At 37.3% G+C, this 11,783-nt stretch overlaps 1 protein-coding gene across 1 annotated transcript; it reads left to right on the top strand.

Annotated features, from left to right (window-relative positions):
- Nucleotides 1-800: 800 nt before the first annotated feature.
- Nucleotides 801-11,775, top strand: LOC127803417 (ATP-dependent RNA helicase-like protein DB10). Its single transcript, XM_052339621.1, has 9 exons — nucleotides 801-951; nucleotides 1,880-2,223; nucleotides 6,724-6,876; nucleotides 7,312-7,380; nucleotides 7,901-8,170; nucleotides 8,811-9,161; nucleotides 9,389-9,666; nucleotides 10,172-10,534; nucleotides 10,794-11,775. The coding sequence occupies exons 2-9, from the start codon at nucleotides 1,903-1,905 to the stop codon at nucleotides 11,395-11,397; spliced, it is 2,409 nt and encodes an 802-aa protein (XP_052195581.1). The 5' UTR covers nucleotides 801-951; nucleotides 1,880-1,902; the 3' UTR covers nucleotides 11,398-11,775.
- Nucleotides 11,776-11,783: the final 8 nt, after the last annotated feature.

Here is an 11,783-nt window from a genome sequence, read left to right as displayed (position 1 = left end):
AGATAGACTTTAATTCACAATTTTACAATAGTTTAAGCTCTCAAATGTGTATGACGAATCATTTGCATTACTCCAAAGGGTTACATGAGCCAATTAGTTAATTTTTTTGCATTAAATTTTTTTCTTATTATTTGATCAGAGTGGTTTGATTACGTTGTTTTTAGAAAAATAAAAATAATAATAAAACCTAAAATACAATCAAACAAGCCTTCTTAGTGACTTTGTGTTGTATAGAAATATTTTATCAATTTATTTTGTCTAAAACAATGTTAATTACTATTCTTATAAAAATGTTTAGAGTACGATAAATATATCTTATAACTTATGTTATTATTTGATATTTAATTAAATTTAATATAATAAATTTATATTTATAATTAATTTAATTAAATTATTATTTCATTTTGATAAAACGATGTTAATTATCATTACTATTAATATTTACTTTAGAATTTGGTAATGAAAGAGATATTTATCACTTGATGGCTTGGTCAAAATAAATAATATATAATAATTTCAATTAATAAACATATATTGCATTGAATGTGTAATAATTATTAAAAAATATCATATCTTAATTAATATAATTAAATTATAATTATGTATTGCGTTAACAAAATAACATGAAATCATCGTTAAAATGTCACCCATGTTAGCAGGGTTGCTTTTATTGACTTAAACGTTGACAAGTCCTAGCAAATGAACCATGGTTAGATCATGACTTAACCATGGTTACATTGTCTGCCACTCGGTGCTATAAATATCTCCTTCCGTCCCGCTTTGTTGTTCCTCCGCTGCGCTTCCTTCTGGCCATCGGAAGCGTTTATTCCTCCCTCTATTTGTGCGAGTCTCCGAGCTCAGATTTCATTTGTACGCATAATAGTGAGAAATTGAGAGAGAGAGAGAGAGAGAGAGAGGTCGTTAGAAGCGGAGCATTTCTCGCAACCTGAGGTAAAATCCCTTCGACGAATCTCGAAATTTTGTTAGGGTTTCTTCGAATTGTCTCGGATCTGTGTGGAACCGTTTAATGCGTGCGTATGGCAGGTGGTTCCGTAATCTAGGGTTTCGAATTAGGGTTTTTGGAGGTCGATTGTTGTTCCGAAGTGTATGATCGGAAGGTTATGAGTTAGGTATTCGAAATCTGACCATTAATTCGTGGTCGGGTTGTATAAGTCGATTGCGGTTGTTTTTCAAATCTGGAAGTTACGAGCATTTGCCAATTACATTTTAGATTGAGATTTGTGTTTAATCTATGCATGCATGAGTTTTGTTTATCCATAGGTATCTCTTTTATTCCATTTGGGGCTTGCGGTGATGTTCACTCTTTTAATCTAATTTTGTGGTTGGTGAGGCTGGTTACTTTGGTATGCTTCACATTCATCAATTACTCGTGGTAAGATGTGGGTAGTTGGATGTTCTTGTACGTCTTATTTGCTTTGAAGTTGGTGTTTTCAATATACATGATACTCTCATAACTTTTTTGTTTCTTTCTCGGCTTGAAAAATAATGGTGGGGACTCTGCTCTGTTCTTCACTTTGTAACACACAATTGCTTTCCTTGGACATCTTTACTACAGAGATGTTCTTCTGGATTTATTTGTCAAATCAGGGCCTTCTGTCCTTGTGTGATTTACTTAAGTTGTAGATTTGGAGTTTTAGTTCTTACGGGGTTTGTTTGTCAAGTTAGAGTCTATGTACTTGATTGGTTAAATTTATTTGTGTAGTTATGGTTTTTGCCCTTTTATCTTATATGCTAACTTGATATCTTTTGTACTAAGATATCCTCCGATGCTTAAGTGTTAGTTTTCTTTTTATCTGTACATGGATTGAGAAAATCATCAATTGCGTTTGTTGCATGTTTCTGTCTTTTGATGCTGCAGATCCTCAATTTTGAAGCTCTTTTATGATGGCTACTGCAACAGCTGGTCCACGTTATGCTCCAGAGGACCCGACTCTTCCCAAACCTTGGAGAGGCCTGGTTGATGGTAAAACAGGTTTCCTTTACTTTTGGAATCCAGAGACCAATGTCACTCAGTATGAGAGGCCTGTTGCATCTTCACAGTCAGATTCAGCCCCATCAAGGAAGCTGCATTCAGCATCCATAAGTTCTTCTGTTCAAGTTCAACAATCTTCTCAAGGACATCGTGACAGTGGATACAATGACGATGATTATAAATATAGCAATGGTGGATCAAAACATGCTTCAGGAACAAGGAGTTACCAGGTTTTTTTCTGTCATGTTTGCAATTTTTTTTTTTTTTTGTTCTTAGCAGAGGGGCCAGTTAATATTGCAGAACTCTTCTAATATATCTGTTCATATATAACTTATCAACTTCTTGGGATGTTTCAAGTTGCTTGATGATTCTTCTGTTAGGCTCCTATGTCCCAATCTCTTTCTAGCCTTTGCTTGCTTGGGTTAAGTATGGGCGAAGTTAACAGAACCAGTGCCACTGGACTGGATTTCAATAAATTTAAATTCTCTTTCATTGCAGTTAGTTTAGTCAAAGGTGAGCAAGGTGCTCACCTAGGTGCTTGGGCCCCTCAAGCAACCATGGAAGCGCTCTGTCTACCTCTAGTAAAGGCAACTTCAATCAAGCAATGCCTATGCAAGTGCTTCAGATGAGGCAACAAGTGTCAGAGTGCTTGCCTAGGTGTAAAAAAAAGGGAAAAATGAATTGACACCGAAAATCTGGAGGCATGTGAAAATGCACTAAGAGTCCTAAAACAAAGAGGAAGAAACATCACTATCTAATAGTTGCTACTTTTCAGGCGATTAACCTAAGTTGCCTTCTCAGTTTCTTGTTTTGTCTCTCTTCATTTGTAGCTAGAAAGGTTATGTTGACAGATCATGGGGGGAATTCAGAGAAGAGTCACTAGAGGTCGGCTAGAGCTCTCACAGGCTAAGGGTTTCTAGTGAGTGATATCACTCTCTATTGAAAATCATAGCGTATGATGGCATGTGACTAGCCTTTTCTGTTACTGATTTTCGCTATCAGGCTCGCTGATGGTAGGCAATCTCATTGATGGCTATCCCTTTTGGGGATGAGCATTATACAGTAAAAATCAAATTTTCGAATCAAACGGGCAAATTTCAATTTTATTTGTTCATGTTTTTGGTTAATTTATTTGAGTTCAGTTTTGAATTTTCAAAGTTTTGGTTTTCAATTTTGAAGATTATATTTAGTTTTAACCAAATAGATCAAAGTAATCAAAATTTATGATTGTTTAAAAAGATATTACTAAATTTTATGCTATTTAGAAAATTACCACTAAAGTAAACATAAGTTGATATCTATGACGATAATTACACTTACTAAAATGTTTCATATTCCTAGTAATTTTTAATATTGGTCATTTTGAATACAAATTTGATTATTTTGGTTAATTTCAATCATTTTGGTTAAATTGATTTTTTTTAATTTTAATTTGATTTCGTTATATTTAACTATTGTAAATTTGGTTTGGTTGTCAAATTGCTCTATAACTGACTGAATGAATTCAATTCTCACCCCTTGCAACTGGCACTCCAATCTTTATGTTTCTTCTTTTTATAATTCTAATTTTGTACTTTCTTTGGGCTTATAATTATGCTATTTATGGCTATTATAATACCCTATTAGTTTTATTTTTCTGTTCATTTTTTATTTGCTTTATAATTGTATTGCAATTTTTTTTTCCCACTATTGTTACTATGGCTCAAATGAATGGGTTCTGAATCTTTCATTAAATGGAAGTGGGAAAAAAATGTCCAGAAAGTTGCATTGGGGTATTGAAGTGGAAAGAGGAGATGTTCAAGGTTCAAGGCTAGATGAAGGTTAAATTGGAATGTAATTTTTAAAAAATTACATAAAACATTAAAATAAAAAAATTAATTTCGTTGCATTATACTTAATAGATTTAAAAAATGTATCAAGTAACATTGTCCTAAAATTAGAAAAAAATTGATTCGACAATATTAATGCAAAATTTATGATGAAAATAAAATAAAACTCCAGATCAGTTACTGAAATTACAAAAAATTGTATATGCATTAACAAAACAATAGATGGTATCCAAATAGTTGAACACCAAGTCTTTCCAATTATTTCAATTCACTATTATGTTTCCTAACATCTCAAAATAAATTAGGAAAGACAAAAAACTGGCAGTTCATATAAGTCCCCTTCAACTGACTGTTCGAATGGTTCAATACACATTTTATTTTTGTGGTAAATTACGCCTAGAAACCCTGAGGTTTGTCAAAATAACGATACCTTGATTGACATTTAAGGATTGACAAAGGCACCTTTATTGTTCAAAAATAGGCAAAAAGACCATTTTAGTGGTGGTTGCTGGCTGTCTGTCGTTGTCCACCGCCAGCAGCCAAAAATGAAACCCCAGCAGTGCTGGTCTTCATTGGTGGAAGACAGACGGTCATTGAACCCAAATGGTGCTGATGTTCTGGTCACCCGGGGGGGGGGGGGGGGAGGTGAGAGAGAGAAAGAGAACCGACCTTCCTCATCTTCTATTATGCAACTTCATCATCTTCTACCCCAGATCTGGTTGTCCTCAGGCTGCGCCCAATTTCTTCATCTTTTGCCCTATCATGATGGGGTTTTTTCCCCCTTTATCGAACCCATAGTTGTCAAAGGCGCACCTAGGCCCAAGTCACAGCTCTGTGTGCCTCATCACCACTGAGGCGTAGCGCCCATGTTTGAGGCTCTGCTTAGGCATGTGCCTCATGCAAGGCTCAAGGTGCATTCCTTGTATATGTAAGTGTGTTAAAACCCTATTTTTTGTCCATTTTTCGTGTTAGATCTTATTTTTTGTTCATTTGATTGTATATTCTTGTATATCGGTGAGAAGCAAACCTAGCAGTGTAAGCAGGAGGTCTATCGGATCTCCTACTCATGTTTGCGTTTTGCTTCATTTTTGTTTTTTTCTTCTAATTTCTCTTGCAATTTAGAAGAAACTAATTCTATACTGTAATTGCTTTTCACTATCTAATTGTCATGACTCTAGGATTTAGCTAGGGTCTTAGAAGGAATTGGAAGGAATTTGGGGAAGAACAGAGAAGAAATGAAGGGGGAGATTGAACAGAATTAGGGAGAAAGTAAAGAGAAATGAGCGGGAGAATGGAGAGAAATTTAGAGAGAAATCAGAATATTCATTTATCATTCAAAACATAATCATCTCCTCTTACAATTGGCCTTTTTATAGGTATAGGTAACTCCTTAACTAATCTCTAACAGCACCCATGTGCTCCTAACAAATAATCAAATATCTCCTAACAAACTAATATAAGTCTATTACAATATTACCCCTTTATTATATCCCTATCACAATATTACCTTTCTAATCCTTATAGGGATGTGACAGCTATGTGTTTTACTATATATTTTTTTTTCTTTCTTTGAATTTCTTTCTAAATTAGAAGAAACTAGTTTTATTGTAACTTTTTTTTCTTATGTGTTCTCCTATAATTTTTTTTTCTTTTTTCTAATCGCAAAAAAAAAAAAAATAGAAGAAACTAATTGTTTTCCTATAATTATTTTTTGTTGTGTGTTCTGTTATAATTTTTTCTTTGTTATAATTTTTTCTTTCCTCTAATCTCTTTTGCAATTAGAAGAATAATAATTTTTTTGGCAATAATATTAGTTGTTATTATAGGGTTGGTTAGTTGTCATTTATGATTTTTTGAGTTTGCATCTACCTTGCGAACTAATGTATATGTATTTTATAATCATTTTGAATAAATGTGCACCTCATGTGCCTGAGGCTTGCGCTTTGCCTTGCGCCTCGGGCCTAGGGCCCAAGCACTAATTTGTGCCTCAGTTCGCAAGGCCAAACTCTAATTTGTTACAAGGTCCTCATGATGTTTGTGTGATCTTTATTCATTTTTTCAATATTCCAAAGTTATTCGTTTGAATGTTATTAAAAGAAATTGGATTAGAGTATTTTAAAAGTTTTATCTGATTGCCTTTTTCATGTTAAATGTGGTTATTATTATTATTTTTTTGAATTTAATGCCTTGCATCAGTCAAGCGAACACTTTTTTTGTGTGCCTAATGCCTCGAGCAATATAATGCCATAGCGAGTTTGAGGCACCATTCAGCTTTGATTACCTTGTTTAGAGTTATCAGTCTTTATCGACTGGTGACTAGTGACCTGGCCTGATTTTAAGATCTGAAAGGGCTTTTGTTATGAGATTAATAATATTTTTCTGTTTCATTCCATCTTTAATTGGGTTTTTGCCTTTTCTTTTTATATGATGAGATTTATTATTGCAATCCAACTATTCTTACATAATTGGCTTAATTGATATTTCAGATTGAGTGTTCCTAATCTAGACATTTTTTGTTTTCCTTAGGTATAGAAACAGATTTACTTTGTTTAAATCATTTGGACAGCATGCACTGGAATTTGACAGTGCTTAAAAAATTCTCTGTAATAGCATAGATCTATGTTAAATGGATACATCTTAGTTGGTATATTGTGGTCCATGCAAGTTGTGCGAAAACTGCTAGGAAAAGATTGAGTCTGGCAGTGATCAAGCATTTGTGTATCTGATCTAAAAATTTCTTTTTTTTTTTAATTTTTATAAAAAGTGGCTCAGAATTCCAGTATTATCTCGCAGATATTTTTTTAATTTTATCCTGTTGCTTCTGTAGTTCCTGGTTTTACTTTTCTCATGGATCTTTCTTGTTCTTTTTGGGTGCTAATTCAATTAGACTTTTATTTCCAGAGTGGAAAGGGTGGATCAGATCATTTGCACATTGTTCCTAATGGGGAAATAGATGCTGGGCATGGGGCATCTTCTGGCAAGGGTTATGGGTCTTCAGGTGGAAATGGTGTATCTGCAGACGCTTATCGCCATCGGCATGAAATAACAGTTACTGTAAGTATATGATGAATTTTTTGTGTTGATGCTTACTATAATTTTAATCAACTCAACAATTGATACTGCATTTTACTTCAATTACTTTAACCGGACTTAATTGTCTTTAATCTCTGGTCACTTATTGATACTATTTTTGAAGATTATGAAGAGATAAAGATCATCAGTAGATCATACTTGCTCTGAGTGCAGGATAGTATGATAAAAGTTAATATGCAATAGTTACTGTCAGAATATTTTTCCTTTCTTTCACCTGGGACTTGTATGTGGACATGCTGGATCTGGGTACAAGGCCTTATTTTCTGTCTGTAGTTTTGTCTGAAAGTACATTGGATTGCCTTTAGTTTTCCAAATAACTACCCTATCTACAGTTCTGTTACTTATTTATGATCTTATGATGGATTTGGGGTGGTTTTTCTTGTCAACATTAAACAGGGAGATAATGTGCCCCCTCCTTTCACATCATTTGAAGCTACTGGTTTTCCTTCAGAGATTCTTAGAGAGGTATGAATTTCTGTATCTCTATGCAACTTTACATGCCTTGATGCCATGTAAGTATACTGTTTGAATGTCATTTGAGTGTTTTCTGTAACTTCTGTGATTGTTGGAGGTCCAATACCAAGCTTTAGGACTCATGTTCATTGTTTTCCCATCTGTACTTTTTGTCGCAGGTGCGATATTTGCTCCAGGGAGGAGCTAAATGTCGTACGCTGTGCTGCCCTCTTTCAGGGGGCTTGCATATTTTTGGAGTGCCCTTGTCGGTGGACCAATTTTGAGAGGGGCTTTCCGAATCACCCAAGTCCGTGGCGGAGATTGCCGTTGGTGATGATTCAGTCTGCCACTTGGTCCGAAACAGAAGAGGCGTCCTCCTGCTCTATCGCTTGCATCAGCAAGCATTGGCTGCCTTTATGTGGCAGATGATGCTTCTTCTTACATCACCACTCGCATAAGACCAAAAAGAAACACCAGAAATCTTGAAGCCGGTACCTCTGCTTATGGGGGTTGCTGGTTTTTGCTTTTCCAGGTACAACAAGCTGGGTTCTCTGCTCCTACTCCAATACAGGCACAGTCATGGCCACTTGCTCTTCAAAGTCGCGACATTGTAGCCATTGCAAAGACAGGTTCAGGGAAAACATTGGGATACTTGGTACCAGGATTTATTCATCTCAAGCGCTGCCGCAAGAATCCCCAACTGGGTCCAACTGTTTTGGTTTTGTCACCGACAAGGGAGTTGGCCACACAAATTCAGGATGAAGCTGTGAAGTTTGGAAAATCATCAAGAATATCTTGCACGGTGAGATGCTTCACAATATATACTGGAGTTGCTTAATTTAACCCCTGGAGGGGGGAGGGGAGGTTAAATATATTAGGATTGCTGTATCTTAATCTTCATTGAAATTTTATTCTACTTTGGTTTCTCGGCATTTTGCTGGATGCCAGGTATTTACTGGGGTGTCCTGTTTGGTATTCCCGCATAGCTTTGTATCAGTTCCTGAACATGCATAAGAAAACGAGAACTGGGAAAAAAAAACTACTCTATTGATAGTAGATGCAATATTGAGTAGTGTGTAATTTTGTTTCCTATTATAGTGGTGCAGTTGATGAATTTGGATGGCATTACAATGATGTTATTCTTTTATCATTGTCAAATGTGCCCTTTTGTATAATGTCTGGACTCATAAAAATCTTTTCTCAGCAACATTTGTTTCCATTTTCTTTACTCATGTTTTCTTCTAGTATTCTTTGTCCTCCTAAGGCCTTGTGATGGCTGAATAACTTGTTTAGTTCTTACTGTTTTGGGATTTTTTATAAGAATGCTCAACATATTAATGCACAACTAAGGTGATATAATTCTTCATTGAACAGTATACATGTTATGTGCTCATATATTTCATGACTGATGTTTGTCTTTTATTTTCTTTTTGTGATGAAAGTGTTTGTATGGAGGAGCACCGAAGGCACCCCAATTAAGAGAGTTAGACAGAGGTGTGGATATTGTGGTTGCCACTCCTGGCCGCCTGAATGATATTTTGGAGATGAAACGAGTGAGCCTCCGTCAAGTCTCTTATTTGGTGTTAGATGAGGCAGACCGGATGCTGGACATGGGTTTTGAACCACAGATTCGGAAGATTGTGAAGGAGGTGCCTAGCCGCCGCCAGACTCTAATGTACACAGCAACATGGCCCAAGGAGGTTCGCAAAATTGCAGCTGATCTACTGGTCAATCCTGTGCAGGTTAACATTGGGAATGTTGATGAACTTGTTGCCAACAAGGCTATCACCCAGGTAAATTTTTGCCTTAACATAGATTGGTATGCATGTGTGTGTTGCTCTTTTTGCTTTTGCTACTTTCTTTAGCCACCCTATTTTGAGGGGTGTTAGGATTTGTCATAATAATGTTATTTTGTGGTTCAGTTGCTTGGATATAACACTGTTGTTTGGGGTTTTAGTATAAGCTTACAGGTCCTATTTCTATGTAATCTCCAATAATTAGTTTTTGTGTTTGCTTGCAGCATGTTGAAGTTTTGGCACCTATGGAGAAACAGAGGCGCCTCGAGCAGATACTGCGATCCCAAGAACCGGGGTCTAAGATCATTGTCTTTTGTTCAACCAAGAAGATGTGCGATCAACTTGCTCGTACCTTGACCCGACAGTTTGGAGCTGCTGCCATTCATGGAGATAAATCTCAGAGTGAGAGGGATTACGTGTTGAATCAGTTCCGCTCTGGGAGATCCCCAGTGCTTGTAGCTACTGATGTTGCAGCTCGTGGATTAGACATCAAAGATATCAGGTTGTTGTTTCTCAAAGTATGGCCTAGTTGTCAATAGTGAAGATACATAAACATGGGGCTGCAATTTATTCTTTATCTACATTATGCAGTACGATTTTCTGGCTAAGTTACATTATGTAGTACTTTTAAGTACTGAAAAGTGGTTGACTTAGTCTGTGTTCTAAGAGCATGTGTTTTCAAATGCTGTAGCACTGTTGTGTTTATTACTCTCTCTCCCTCTCACTTGCATGCACGCGCACATGCACATTTCGGACAATTTTTCCCTTCTTGGCGTTGGGGATTAGGGAATTTGATTTGCTATGTGGTTACTTTCTCATAACCATTTGACTTAAATCGACTCTTATTTGCCTGTGCTGTTGTACATAGAATTTCTGTTATTTGATGGTCTCTCAGTTCCTTTCTAGATGACTGATTTAATTTTCAGTGCCCCCAGCTTGTTACTTGTATATTTGGAAGTTAAATTGTGAGGCTATGATACTGATGTATTTATTCACTTGTATTATAGGGTGGTCATCAATTATGACTTCCCCACAGGAGTAGAGGACTATGTTCACAGGATTGGAAGGACTGGGAGGGCAGGTGCCACTGGAATTGCTTACACATTTTTCTTGGACCAAGATGCAAAGCATGCATCTGAACTCGTTAAAATTTTGGAAGGATCAAATCAGCGTGTCCCAGTTGAACTTCGTGGTATGGCTTCACGTGGTGGTGGAATGGGCAGGGCTAGACGTCCTTGGGGTTCTAGCTCCAGTAGTGGACGTGATTCAGGCCGTGGTGGGCGTAATGACTCAGGTTATGGTGGAAGGGGCAGTTGGGGAGTTACAGAAAAAGGTGGTGGTCGTGGATCTGACCGTGACTACAGGGACAGGTATATCCACTTATTCTTGTGTTTTTATGTATTTCTAAGCTTTTGATGCTGATGCTGCAACATAACTGATGTATTTCCAATAAGTTCATATTGAGCCATCTAGAAAGCGTACATCATGTCATATGATTAAGATGAAGTAAGGGCCATGACCGTTTACCTTTTTTATACTAATGTTTAAAATTCTGAAGATTTTCATTTTTCTATATGCTTGGTTGTAATTTTTAACGGTTGGTGTGATGTGCGGCTTCCTCATTTGTAGTGAAAGGTATGGACGTAGTTTCAATGGTGATGGGGATGGTGCTGGTGCTGGCAGTTATCATCATAGGAGCTTCCATGAAAAGATGGTTCGTGGAGGAGATGGAGCACGAGCTCGCAGCCGGAGTAGAAGCCGAAGTCGAAGTCCAACCAAGGGTTCAGGATGGGGCAACTACCAGAGCAGGGCTAAGAGCCCGAGCCATAGTGTTGAAAGGGCTCGTGAAAGGTCACCTGTGCGTAGTTTTCACAAGTACATGATGGGGCAGGCTCAATCTCCCCAGCCATCCCAACGTAAACAGGTGTCATCTTACGGGAGTGATGCATCGAGGGAGCTCACAAGTTCTGGATGGGGACCGCGCTCTCCTGCTGCAGATGGCCAGGGGAAGCAAGGCCTTGGGGAATCCTATGGTGATTCTCCCCCAAGGGAGCAGAGAAGATCACCAAGCGGTGGACTGGAGAATGAAGGCGGCTATGCCAATGCCAATGGGGGATCCTCCTACTATGGGGAGGAGGAAGAGGAGGAAGGCATGATTCCAGCAGATGAGGAAGAAGGCGTGATACCTCCTCAGGTTGAAGACAGCGGTGTGGTAGAAGGAGCAGCAGATTAGAATTAGAATCTAATAACCTGCTTCCTAAAATCATATCTCATCTCTGTGCCTTTGACATTGGCGCGCCAATGCAAATATTACTGTTAAAACTTTGAATTTTTTGTGGGGGTTAGGTTGGTTGGTTGTTTAGTTGGGTTTATAGTAGTATAGTGGTGCCTGGTGGATGGTGTATTAAACAGGGAGGGGAGGGCTAAGCGAGAATTTTGAAGTTTGGCCTTGGTGTTTTAAGCTGGGAAGTTTTGGTATTATAGACGTTTGTTTTGATATTAACCAGTATTAAACTGGTCTGGGACAGGAATTCTTGTTCGTTATTTGATGTGTGACATCAAATCTGACAACTGATTCTACATGCATTGAACAGTACACTGTTGTTTAGTAATGATAGA

The sequence above is a fragment of the Diospyros lotus genome, chromosome 6 (genome assembly GCF_014633365.1).
Source record: "Diospyros lotus cultivar Yz01 chromosome 6, ASM1463336v1, whole genome shotgun sequence".
Lineage (NCBI taxonomy): Eukaryota > Viridiplantae > Streptophyta > Magnoliopsida > Ericales > Ebenaceae > Diospyros > Diospyros lotus.
Note: the sequence above shows the minus strand (reverse complement) of the source record. Positions and strands in the feature narration are given on the sequence as shown.

Coding starts and splice junctions, on each gene's coding strand:
- LOC127803417 (XM_052339621.1), top strand. CDS start 1,903: ATGATGGCTACTGCAACAGCTGGTCCACGTTATGCTCCAGAGGACCCG. Junction 2,224..6,723: donor CAGGAACAAGGAGTTACCAG/GTTTTTTTCTGT, acceptor TTTTATTTCCAG/AGTGGAAAGGGTGGATCAGA. Junction 8,171..8,810: donor CATCAAGAATATCTTGCACG/GTGAGATGCTTC, acceptor TTGTGATGAAAG/TGTTTGTATGGAGGAGCACC.